Source organism: Brachyhypopomus gauderio, chromosome 21 (assembly GCF_052324685.1).
Source record: "Brachyhypopomus gauderio isolate BG-103 chromosome 21, BGAUD_0.2, whole genome shotgun sequence".
Classification (NCBI taxonomy): Eukaryota; Metazoa; Chordata; class Actinopteri; order Gymnotiformes; family Hypopomidae; genus Brachyhypopomus; species Brachyhypopomus gauderio.
In genome coordinates, this window is record NC_135231.1 from 1,886,478 (window position 1) to 1,898,545 (window position 12,068).

The 12,068-nt window shown below is 43.7% G+C and overlaps 1 protein-coding gene and 1 long non-coding RNA gene across 3 annotated transcripts; one reads left to right on the plus strand and one right to left on the minus strand.

Annotated features, from left to right (window-relative positions):
• The first annotated feature begins 257 nt into the window (after positions 1-257).
• Positions 258-2,111, plus strand: LOC143484808 (uncharacterized). The gene is made up of 4 exons (XM_076983734.1): positions 258-411; positions 658-799; positions 967-1,712; positions 1,871-2,111. The coding sequence occupies exons 2-4, from the start codon at positions 791-793 to the stop codon at positions 2,094-2,096; spliced, it is 981 nt and encodes a 326-aa protein (XP_076839849.1). The 5' UTR covers positions 258-411; positions 658-790; the 3' UTR covers positions 2,097-2,111.
• Positions 2,112-8,064: 5,953 nt separating this feature from the next.
• On the minus strand, positions 8,065-11,806 carry LOC143484813 (uncharacterized). Of its 2 annotated transcripts, XR_013122726.1 has the most exons (5): positions 11,002-11,806; positions 10,651-10,736; positions 9,572-9,746; positions 9,090-9,186; positions 8,065-8,612 (listed from the first exon to the last, which is right to left on the minus strand). It is a non-coding gene; the product is annotated as an uncharacterized LOC143484813 (long non-coding RNA). The 2 variants fall into 2 exon arrangements; XR_013122725.1 differs by having other exon boundaries at positions 10,651-11,806.
• Positions 11,807-12,068: the final 262 nt, after the last annotated feature.

Below are 12,068 nucleotides of genomic sequence, written 5' to 3' on the forward strand. Positions count from 1 at the left end.
CCGCCTCCGCACAGGCCCCATTCAGCCCCCGAGACGCCAGCTAAGCCAACCAACACCACGCCTCGCACCCAGATGGCCTCGGCTGAGGAGCGCATCTACTGCCACGACACCCATGTGACGAAAGGCACCACGGCGCCCCCAGAGGCCAACCACGACCTCTGCTCACAGGGGGGCGACGGGCACGTGGCTTTAGAGAGGCCCGTGGCAACCGCGGACGCCTTTGTGCCCAACGGCGATGACTGCAGGGAAGATGTGATGGCGTCTCTGTCTGGTGCGCCAGGCTCTAGAGAAGGCAGACGAGCGCGTGAGGAGCGGAAGTGTGTGCGACGCCTCAGCTCCGACCCAGACAGGTCTTCACCCAGCGCCAAGCGACCTACTACTGAGGACTATTACCAACTTAACGTCACTCAGGTGCATAAGGGTCAACTTTCTTTCCAAGTTTCAATTATACATTACAAACTAGTAATGAGCAGTGGTATGAGATGAATGATGCATCAGTATATGTAAGTGACATACGATCAGTGCTGAACCAACAGGCATACTTACTGTTCTACATGCGGTAATTTCAACCTAATGTTTAAACCATTATATTTAGAATATTTAGAAAGGCATTTTATACACTTTTATTCCCCCCCCCCCCCAATCCATCATTTTTAGGTCAACAGATCTTAAAAACGGAGACTGTAACTCTGTGACCCATGGTCCCGGTCATTGCTCCCCTCGCCCGGTCAGCACGGCCAAGGTGAACGGGCCTCGGTACACCTCCACCTCCTCACAGCTTCCTCCTCACATGGCGAAGGTATCACCACACCACTGCACCATGCCAGGAAATCTGACTGGGAACTGGTTGTTATTGTTCACTAGTATAATTGAGAGGGCTGTGTTTTGTTTGTTTACACTGTTAAACTCTTACTTTCTGTTCCTGATATTCAGATTTCCCATAACTGACCGCTGTTCACTTTGCAGAATAACTCTCCCGTGAAGGAGGACCAAGGTGGCTCAAAGCCTGGCAGCAGCAACAGCGGCAGCGTCCCGAAGAGCCGGCCCAGCCCCTGCAGTTCTTCGGCTGCCGCATCCCCGACCTCTGACCTCAGACGGCCTGTGCAGGTGAACGGTGGCGCCGCCGCTCACAATAGAGCAGCATCTCTGTCTGGTGCGCCAGGCTCTAGTGAAGGCAGACGAGCGCATGAGGAGCGGAAGTGTGATAAAGACTCTGAGCAGCCACACCTTTCCTCCACCCTGAAGGAGCGAGGCAGATCCAGGCAGGGACATTATCGCGAGCGGGAAAACCGGAGTCGGGAGCGCTACGGGCACCGCCATCGCCATCGCCATCGTCCCAACAGAGACCACCATACTGATAAGGATCGCTCGGCCAGTCGAGAGAGGATCCCTGGAGAGCGAGAGGGAGATCGCCACCGGGACGGGCACACCCACCACCGCCGAGACCACTACCACCACCGGCGCCATCACAGCAGCAAGGACGAACGAGACCGGGATGTGGAGAATGGTCAAGGTGACTTCCCTCGCTCATTTGAGTACTATGTTGGGAAGAAAGACTCGGGACACAAGCGGGCTAAAGCACCACGCCCCGCCAGCCCTGCCCCGCGGCCCCAGGCACAAAAGCGTAGCCTGTCGGACAGGGAGGATCCATGTGAAGAGCGGCCTGTAAAAAAACATAAGAAATCCAAGAAGAAGAAGAAGGACAAGCGGAGGTAAGGAGCTATTTATGTTGCATGAGAACGGCCATTGCTATACTGTGTGTGACCAGGAGGGGTCAGCAAACAGAACTGTTACTGTTGTAGAAAATCTAGCAACCATAAGCCAGAAAGTGTACTAAAGTTTCCTTAAGCAAATCATTTTCAATCTGCAGGAGTTCTGAGAGGGACCCATCAGACAGGAATGGGGACAGCAGCTCCTTCCGACACAAAAAGATGAAAAAGAAGAGGAGGAGGCACAACTTGGAGGAGGAGCCTCGTATGGAGTGTCGCTCTGGCCACAGCTTAGACAAACGTAAACGCCGCCTCAGCTCCGACCCAGACGAGTCTTCACCCAGCGCCAAGCGACCTACTACTGAGGACTATTACCAGACTCAGTAGATCGTGCTCTGATGCCTCGCTCCCTCCTTCGCCTTCCTCTGGACGGACAAAAGCGATGTCCGAGCCTCTCACTCAGGATGTCGCTCCCCCGCTGTCCCCGCCTCCGCACAGGCCCCATTCAGCCCCCGAGACGCCAGCTAAGCCAACCGACACCACGCCTCGCACCCAGACGGCCTCGGCTGAGGAGCCCATCTATTGCCACGACACCCATGTGACGAAAGGCACCACGGCGCCCCCAGAGGCCAACCACGACCTCTGCTCACAGGGGGGCGACGGGCACGTGGCTTTAGAGAGGCCCGTGGCAACCGCGGACGCCTTTGTGCCCAACGGCGATGACTGCAGGGAAGATGCGGTGGCGTCTCTGTCTGGTGCGCCAGGCTCTAGAGAAGGCAGACGAGCGCGTGAGGAGCGGAAGTGTTAAAGACAAGACAAAAGAAATGCTTCCATATGCTCATATAACAAATAAAGTATAATAGCATGTTACCTAAGCAATAACTTGGTTTCTCAGTGCACACAAAATGTAAAGGAACACTGAAATTCAACCTGACCATTAAAAACTGTAAATGAGATTTTCTTGATAATTTACTAGATTCTATACCTTTACATGTCCATGATCTTTACACAACCAGTCCTGCTGATTTAAATGATACAATAAAGTTATGAACAAAATAATTTGTAATGGATAATTCTAGAATGGAAAACAGAAGTATGGGGTTAATGTGGGATGTGCTTAGGAGAAAACTCATCTTAAATATTAGCAGTTTCCAGTTCTAGGGATTTTGGCCGCTTGAAAAAACCAAGCTTAAATGCTTGTTTAATTCTGAGACTGTGGTTTCCTATTTGTCTGAATTTTCCCATAATGCCAAAAAAATTCTACTACCACCCAAGAATTGGTAGCCTTTGTTTATCCCCCAGGGCAAATGTAGACAGATTCTGCTGTACCATTTTTCAAAAATCCACATTGAAGTCTTAATTTTGTTAGGGCTTGGAGATACATTTCTCAGAAATTGGTTATCAGTTTCTCAGAAGTCTCCCATAATGCCAAAAGAATTCCACTGCTGCATGAGAGTATGAACCCTTAACTATCATAACAGTAAGTTTTTGCATATTTCACTGTACCATTTCCTCATAAATCCATTTTAGGTTCATACTGCATTTAGGCGAATTAAAGCACTCATATCAAATAGGCTGAATCTGTGTAAATATCCTTTTGATCCTGACCAGAGTGAGCTTGTTCACTTTCACTGAAACCGTCATCAAGAACATCATCCTGTTCTTCATCCATGTTGTCAGATTTCTTCTGACAAGTGTCATGACAAACTTCTATCAGGGGACTGATACAGTTAGGTTTTTGCATCTGAGATGCAGAATCCCTCCATCACCTTATTGTGTACTGTAAGGAACCATGTAAAGCATTAAATGGGCCTGAGGCCTCAGCATCAACCCACAGTCTTTGAGAGGTCATAGGTCATAGTTGGGTCAAAGCCTGCTTCAACTGCTTCCTACTAGCATCATACTTGGGTCAAAGCTGATGAATGAAGGACAATTACATCATGACAGTTCAGCTACCAGGTGTAAGAGAGGGAGGAGCTTGAAGGTAAGAGAAAGGGACACGAATGGAGGATTCACATCCAACACTCCAAAATTAAGGTTTTATGTTGTTCTCAACGACTTTGTTATTGCATACCCTGTTGGTGTAAAAAAATAAACTGTTTTTTTTCCCATCACCTGACTCCCTGTCCACTGTGTAATTTGGTTTTGTGCATGACACCTAGCTTTAAATTATCAGTCAAGCAACCAATGAGTATATTGAAGATGAGTTGTGAGTGGTGTCATATCATACATGTATTCTCTGAAAGAAGGGATTTGAGTGCCATCCTGCAACTTCTTTCCACCAACAACCCCCTTAAAAGCCAAAATAAACACATCCATTGACATGGTAAATGCCAACAGTAAAATTGTACAACCTGCCATTATGCCCATTTAGACAGCCAAGATATGGTATTTTCACCTGTTTTAAAACAAAATGGGATATCTTCAAAATGGGCTCTCATCCACCTAGTGTCTGGTACCTGAAAGAGGTCATATGCCTTCCACAAAAATTGATTAGTGCTGTGGTACATCCTGAGAAGCCAGAAATGTGCTGATCAACTTCACACAACTATAGCTGCTGGGAATCAGTGCCGGAGTGGCTAATCGGGAGATTCGGGAGGATTCCCGATGGGCCGGCTCATGTCAATCTCTAGTTTGGGCCGATTAGGAGGGAAAAATAATTTTGGCCCGGATTTGGGCATGAAACTCCCGGGCTGAAAAAGTGGCCCACTCCGGCCCTGCTGGGAATTGTGGTTGGAAACAAGGAGAGTAAAAAGGTTTTGATATTAGCAAAAAGCTTGTGATGTTTGGTTATAATTTGAAAGAACAAAATCATCTAAACAGATTTGTAAGGTGTGGTGATTACTCCCGTAAGCATACCTTTAGCTGAAATGGGAGTTCAACTGATTACATGTAATTTTTATTTTCACCACTGGGTGCAACTGACAGCAAGGAATTAGCCACAGATAAAACAAGATAACCACATTCAGTACATTAGTATATTAGCACATTAGTACACTAAAACCAGGGCTTAATTTGAGCCGGATCCTGCCGGAACAGGATCCGGGAACTCTTTCATTTTGAAGGGTGCGTTCCGGGAACTGTCTGCCTCGATCCGGTAACTTTCAAGCCTACTAATTATAAGTTATGAAGAAATCTGTCTGTGTTAAACCAATTAATTGAACAAATAATTCTATAAAATACATTTTTTAAACACAAGAGCCACATTCAGGCTTCCTAAATCACATAAGAGCCCTCCTTTTTAGCGATGCCTTTAGGCGTCTCCCCTATAAAGCTAGTTATACTTTAGCGAGTGACCGTAGCGCGCGACTCCGCACACATCGCGCGAACCTCCGGAGGAGGAGGAGGCGTTTATACTTGCCGCGTCACATTATTTAGTGTGCTAGTTAGTAGTATAAAGAAACACCCCTCAAAAACAGGGGAAGGAATATTTACCTGACAAATTTTAATGTTGCTTTGTGTTTCAGATTTGTAAATTGCTGGAATTTAGGCTAAAGTACTTGAAAATGCACTTAAATGCACTTCTGCACTTAAAACACTTATAAAACACACGTAAATCATTTAAAAGTCATTTATATATACGAATTGGCTTGCTATTTTGACATTTGTGTGCCTAAGCGTTGTGTTTTGTGTGCGTGCCGGTGACATTGTTGGCCTCAGTGACCCCTTGTCTCATGCCGCTCATGTTTCCTCTTGTGAGTCTTGGTTCCTCCCAAGGTTTCTTCCTATAGTTTTTGAAGGAGATTTTCCTTGACCACTGTTGCCTTTGGCTTGCTCACCAGGGTTTTTTTTGTTGTTGTTGATGATTCTGGACTTCTATAAGGGTGCTTTGTGTAAAAACCACTATATAAATACATTTCATTTGATGATTAATGTTTATTAAATGTTCCTTTTCTACACAATGTTTGCATATTTCATTAATTAAGGTAACAGGCTGGTAATATAAATACAGATTTAATACATATTAGCATGGGGGCATAAAGCACAACTTCTAGGTTACTCCAGGACTAGGGTAGGGAACCACTGCACAAAAACATTGAGTATACAGTGGTACCTCGAGATACGAGTTTAATCCGTTCCAGACCCGTGCTCGTATCTCGAATTGCTCGGTTCTGGAAGCAATTTAACAATGTAAAGTATTGTAATTGGTACCGGTCCTTAAAAAAGTCACAAAACTAGCGTAAATGTGGGGAAAAAAGACATGTTCTTTATTAATAAAGGCACACGCAACATGTATAATTAAACAATAAAATTAATGTAGGAGAAATAGTTATTACAGTACAGTAGTATCAATAAACATGGTACAGTACAGTAAGTACGTACTGTAATCCTTAAATGGCGCTGCGGGGGGTGGGGGGAGTGGGGGGTGTTGTACGAGTCTACTTCACCGGACATACCACACATATGCTTAACAATAGAAACACTTTCACAGTCTAAACGAGACAGGCGAATTAAAGCTGAGAAGACAAAAGGGAGGGGGGAGGGAGTACGGGGGGTGAGGAACCTGATCGATGCACCGGACACATGTACGTACATGCTGAACAATAGAAATTAACAGAGAACATGTTTCAACTGTAAAAAAATCTTTTTTTCCATATAGTACTGTACTGCCACCTAGTGGTTCATGCTCGTATCTCGAGCGTGCACTCGGGTGTCGAACAGAAATTTTGCTCGTCTCGGTGCTCGTATCTTGGATCGCTCGTATATAGAGCAGCTCGTATCTCGAGGTACCACTGTACTGGCAGACAAAATAAAGTCACAATAACAAAAACAATGAATTATGTACAAGAATGTTACATAAAAATGTAGGATATGAGCCCCTTTAATACTAAAATGCTGGCCCATCACTGCACATTCAGATAGGTTTCCATATAGGTGTTGAAAAAGAAAAGGTCAAGTTTCATCTTCATTTCCCTGAGCACAGAGTCATCTCGCCAAACTCTCAACTGTGAGGTCGCTTTTGGTAGATGTGATAAAATCACACCAGAGCAAACCAGTTACTACCAACTGGCCTTGAACCTGCCAAAAGTACTTGTGGTTCCTTTTCAGTTTGGCCTGACCATTGATGAACCTGATGTGTGTGGCGTCCGATATACAGTCAATGTTTGGGCATTTGACTTCAGCAAGCCCAAAGGGAAGATGTGCAGAAGGATCATATACCTTAGCATCAGGGCTGGTACCAAGGTAAGGTGCATCAGGATGTATTACAAATCCAGACAGTAACACATCTACATTACACAGGTCACTATACTGCTGCAAGACCTCTGGCTCTAGGTCAATACCCCTCTTCATGGCTGACGTCTGCCGCACCCCCTTTAGGATCCTGACTGCTAAAGCCTGACTAGATGACTCCCCCTGAACATTGCAAACTTCCCCAAATCTGCTGGAGGTCAATCGTGGCTGACGCACTTGCTTCCACAGTGGATTTTCTGACAGGCCCCTTGTGTTCTTCTCAATGATGCTGGATAACTCACTAGTGATCTCTAAACTCTCTAAATGGTAAAAGTGATGGTAATTTGGAACAAAATGAAGATGTTGTTCCAATTTTTAGTCATGTACTGGAAGCTGTGGGAATAAGGGGGCATTATCATGCTTACTGATTTCTTGTGTTACCACTGGTGGACACTGATATGACTTTAGTGGACTCAAAATTTGGACCTGTCCCACATGGTTCAGTTCTCTCATATCAGATAAGCCGCACAAGACCTTGCAAATTCCTGGTTGTGGTCTAAGGTCTCTTTTTTTTTGAGTAAATCTTTTTATTGTCAGTTTTAATTTTAACACTGAACATAGGAGAGCAGAGTACATATATTACAGAGATTTCCATTGCACAGGTTCATAAGACAACACATACACATTCATCTCACAGAGTGAGTGAACTAATAAGAGAGAGGAGAATAAAATAAAAAATAAAATAAAAGAACACCCCAACCCCTCCTTACATAGACATAGTCCCTAGGCGCTAAGCAAGGAGCTCGTCACTCCATATCTTACTCTGTATCAGTCTTTTACGCGATTCTGAACAACAACAGCGTATCAGGCCTTGAAGACAGGGAGAGAGGTCATATCGTTATTCTGGAATTGCTGTAAGTAAAAGCTTTTCCATAAAAGCAAAAAAAGGCTTCCATGATCTTTCGAATTTGGAGAGAGAACCGTTCAGAGTGCATCAAATTCGTTCCAGAGTACAATACAGAAGGACATCTCTGATCCACTCGGGATATGTGGGTGGAGCAGGGAGCTTCCATTTTAATAAAATTAGACGTCTTGCTAAAAAGGTCACAAAGGCCACAAAATCAGAGCGATGTTTTGGCAAGAACAGTTCAGGTGGTGTAACACCGAATACGGCTGACAGGGTTAGGATCAAACTGTAGCTCCAAAACCTCTGATAGTGTTGAAAAGATTTCAGTCCAGAACGTGAACAGTGATGGGCACTGCCAGAGCATGTGTATTAGGGAGGCGGGACTTTGGTGGCAGCGATCACATTTTGGGTCCACATCTGGGTAAATTTTGTTAAGTCTAACTTTAGTCCAATATACCCGATGAAAGACTTTACATTGGATCATTCCATGTCTGGCACAATAGGATGATGAATGGATCCTATACAATATTTGCTGCCAGTCATCATCGGGCAGGGGCACACCTAGATCCTTCTCCCATTGTTCTTTAAGATTCAGTAAGGGTGTAGTTTGGACCGAGCTAATTAAGTTGCATAGATGAGAAATAATTTTCTTAAATGTAGTTTGCGGTATTAAAAACTCATCGAATGGTGTAGACTGTGGAGTTAGTGGAAACTGGGGGTTCATTGAGTTAGCAAAACTGCGCACTTGAAGGTAACGGAAGAAATCGGTCTAAGGTCTCTTAACAGGGCTCCAGCTGATAAAACTGCTGGGTCAGGAAGGGGTCCTAAAAAACAAAAACGATCAGTCCTACCAACCGCTAAAAAGGCGTGGGCGATGTTAAAACAACAGAACATGAGAGGGAGTGTGTTATTTCGAATATCATCATCACAGACGTGATGTTATTCGCGATAACACATGCCCTCAAGTGTTCTATTGCTTTCATACAACAATTTTTACAAAATAAAGAGGATAAATCAAAGAAGCCCTGAATTTTATATTGAATATGCTTTAATATTGACAATATCTTCCACCAAAAACTAGTTCCACATGTATAACGAGTGCTGTCTCTCGTTATAAAGTATTGTCAATATTAAGACATATTCAGTATGACATTTAGGGCTTCTATGACTTATTTTCTTTCTTTATTTTGTAAAAACTGTTGTATAAAAGCAACTCTCGAGGTTGTGTGTTATGTTATCATGAATAACACAGTCCCTCTCTATTGCTTAATTATACCAAATTATATTATTAAAATACTCACCTGGGTATGCTCGATAGAGTGTAGACTTAACACAGCTTCGTCCTGGTGCCTTTGGCTTCCGTACCACAAGTTCATCTATGGGTTCTGGACGAATCCCCTTTAACAAATGCAGAAACAGTCACCAGAAGAGTTACCAGTTAATTAAAACACCTGCCCTGTAGCTACCTTCACTGGCCATTTTATCAGGTCAATACATCACAGTGACCTTAAGTGTACAATTACTGTCTGCAGAGCCGCAGCTGATCTGCAAAATACCCCCTCTGTACCACATTCACAGCAGTGACACTGACATTGTTTGGTATATCAGACATAACAGTCCCATGCAAGTATGGGAATGTCATATATAGTATAAGTATATAGCATGGGGTGTACACGGGCACTAATATACTGTAAAGACCAACTGCTTGACTGCAGGATGCAACTGTTTACCAACAATTTGAACCTGCAAACTTTAAACTGTCAAACTGGTTCAGACATCTTACCTGGTTCCTTGGTCTGTGCCATGTTTGAAGGACACTAGTGCGTGATAGTGGTGGTGGCACTGTTTTTGCCCCCATTGTGCTGTAGTGTGCAGTTTGAAAAAGCAGTGCAACCAAATGGTTACACAAAGCCGAAGCTGTTTAACACCACAGGCTTCATAACTGCTTGCAGTACAACCTTGAAAGAAAGAACAACAACATTAGAATAAAAGATGCAGATGTTACACTATAAGAATACACTCACTCATAAGGAATGGTTAAGTTAAAAAAAATCTAATTCTCACAATTTTCCACTTAAGTGTAGCAGATTGGCAAAAACATTTTCCCCTATTTCAGTGAAAAAAATGGAGCCGCAAAGCTTAAAAGACTTTGAATCACTGGATGCCAATTATCACCCAAACCGTTTTCATAAATACAAGCCCAAAACTTCCCTCAATCCACTAAAACAGCATACAAGATCTGTAGGGAGTTCAGACTAGTCGATATGATTCAAGACATAGAACTTAAGGATTCAGGTGACTCTTGACTTTCAGTAATTAATAGCCACATTAGTCTTGCAGCTTCAGTTTAAAACTAAAGCAAAATTTGGAAACCCAACATGTATTGACTGATCAATGTAACTGAAAGGAACAAATTATAAACTTTAAACTGTCCAAAACTGCACCCTATTCACTACATAGTTTTGAGATTTGTTTTTTTGTGTGCCTGAAATTAAACTGAGGAACAGTTTAAATCCTACCATGCACTGCATTAGACTTAGGTGTCCAATGATGTGGCAATCCTTACAGCAGTCCTGAGGACCCCACAGCATTAACATTTCTGCATTTGCCCTCATTTAGTGAACCTGATTCTACTCATTTGTGATATACAAAGAGTTGCCAGTTTATTAGAACACCTGCCCTGTAGCTACCTTCACTGGTCACGTTATCAGGTGTGTAAGAAGAAATAAAATATAATGCACAGAACGTGGAGTCCTCGGAAATGCCTTTAGGATTGCACTAGAGGGCACCGGCTAATGCATGTGGATGTTTCTAAGGAATACGGAGTAGGGCATCGTTTCGGACTCCTGAATATTGAGAAACCTGTAGTGTATGGGGCTCCCCGTTTTTTCTCATCGACCGGTAACACCTTGCCTGCACCACTACTTCCTCATTCACTATATCTGACACTGCATTTGAAAGGGGGAGAGTTAGCTTGATTAGCTTACTGACAACTTCACCTGTGGAGAGCTAAAGGCTTGTTACAGACACATCTTGACATTCTCATTTAAAACTGAAAATATGCTGTACTACTTTGTTACATTAACGTTAGATAAATAGCCCTCCGTTAACAGCTACTTGCTATAATTACCACTAGTTAACAGGTTTGTTAGCTACTAGCTAGTACAGAGTAGGCTAACTTAGTTAGCTAACTAATGTTTGCAAGTCACTTACCTTGGGCGCCCAATGGAGAATGGGTTCTTCCTGGAGATTTTCCTTGCCATGGTCATTTTTTACGGGGTATATACAGAATATTAAGACAACATGAGGGTTAAGAAAAAACCCTCAACAAACATAAGCTACCATAAACACATACAATTTTGTACACATGAAAAGCTTGTATTAATATACAGAATCCACTGCCATTTTGTTATGAACCATTCATTTTAAAGATGGCTGCAGACTTGGCAAAGACTAGAGTAAACTAATTGAAGACAGGAACATGACACAGATGAAACATGACAAACGAGGGGCTGAACAGGCATGGAACAGGTAAACAATACAAGGAAGGGGAACACTGAGGGTGAGAAGTGTCCCACCCCGCGGAGTGCTCTGACCCAAATGGGCAGCCAGGAGAGGAAACTGGTTGGGGCAAGGGAACAGGATTGAGGAGTAGAGCAAACGTGGGGGGTCTGGTTGAGACATAGGAATGAGCCTGGGGGAGACAGAGCGGATAACGGAGGAAGACAGATGGAAGTCAAGAAGAGAGGGGTCTGGGAGTAGGGGAAGAGGTTAACACAATGGTAAGAATCCTCAAGATGACAAACATGCACAGGGACCAGATGGACAGCTGCATGGCTGGACGAGTGCAGGCCCCAGGCGGGTCTCTGGAACGGGTGCAGGCCCCAGGCGGGCCTCTGGAACGGGTCCAGGCCCCAGGCGGGCCTCTGTAACAGGTCTCGCTGTGGCAGATGATACGGTGTAATAGGGCAGCGCTGTAGCTGACAAGATGGTGTCCGGGGGGGGTTGTTTTCAAACAGCATCTGTATACTTCTCTGTATATTTGATAAGTGTTTACTGTTTTTGTTTTTGTACACACACACACACACACACACACACACACACACACACACACACACATATATATATATATATATATATATATATATATATATATATATATATATATATATATATATATATATATATTGAATTGCAGTACCTTTTTAAATTTTGTTTTTATTTCTTACATTACCAGCATTAACTCCTTGTCAATGTGAAAACTGTTATTATTTGGCTTC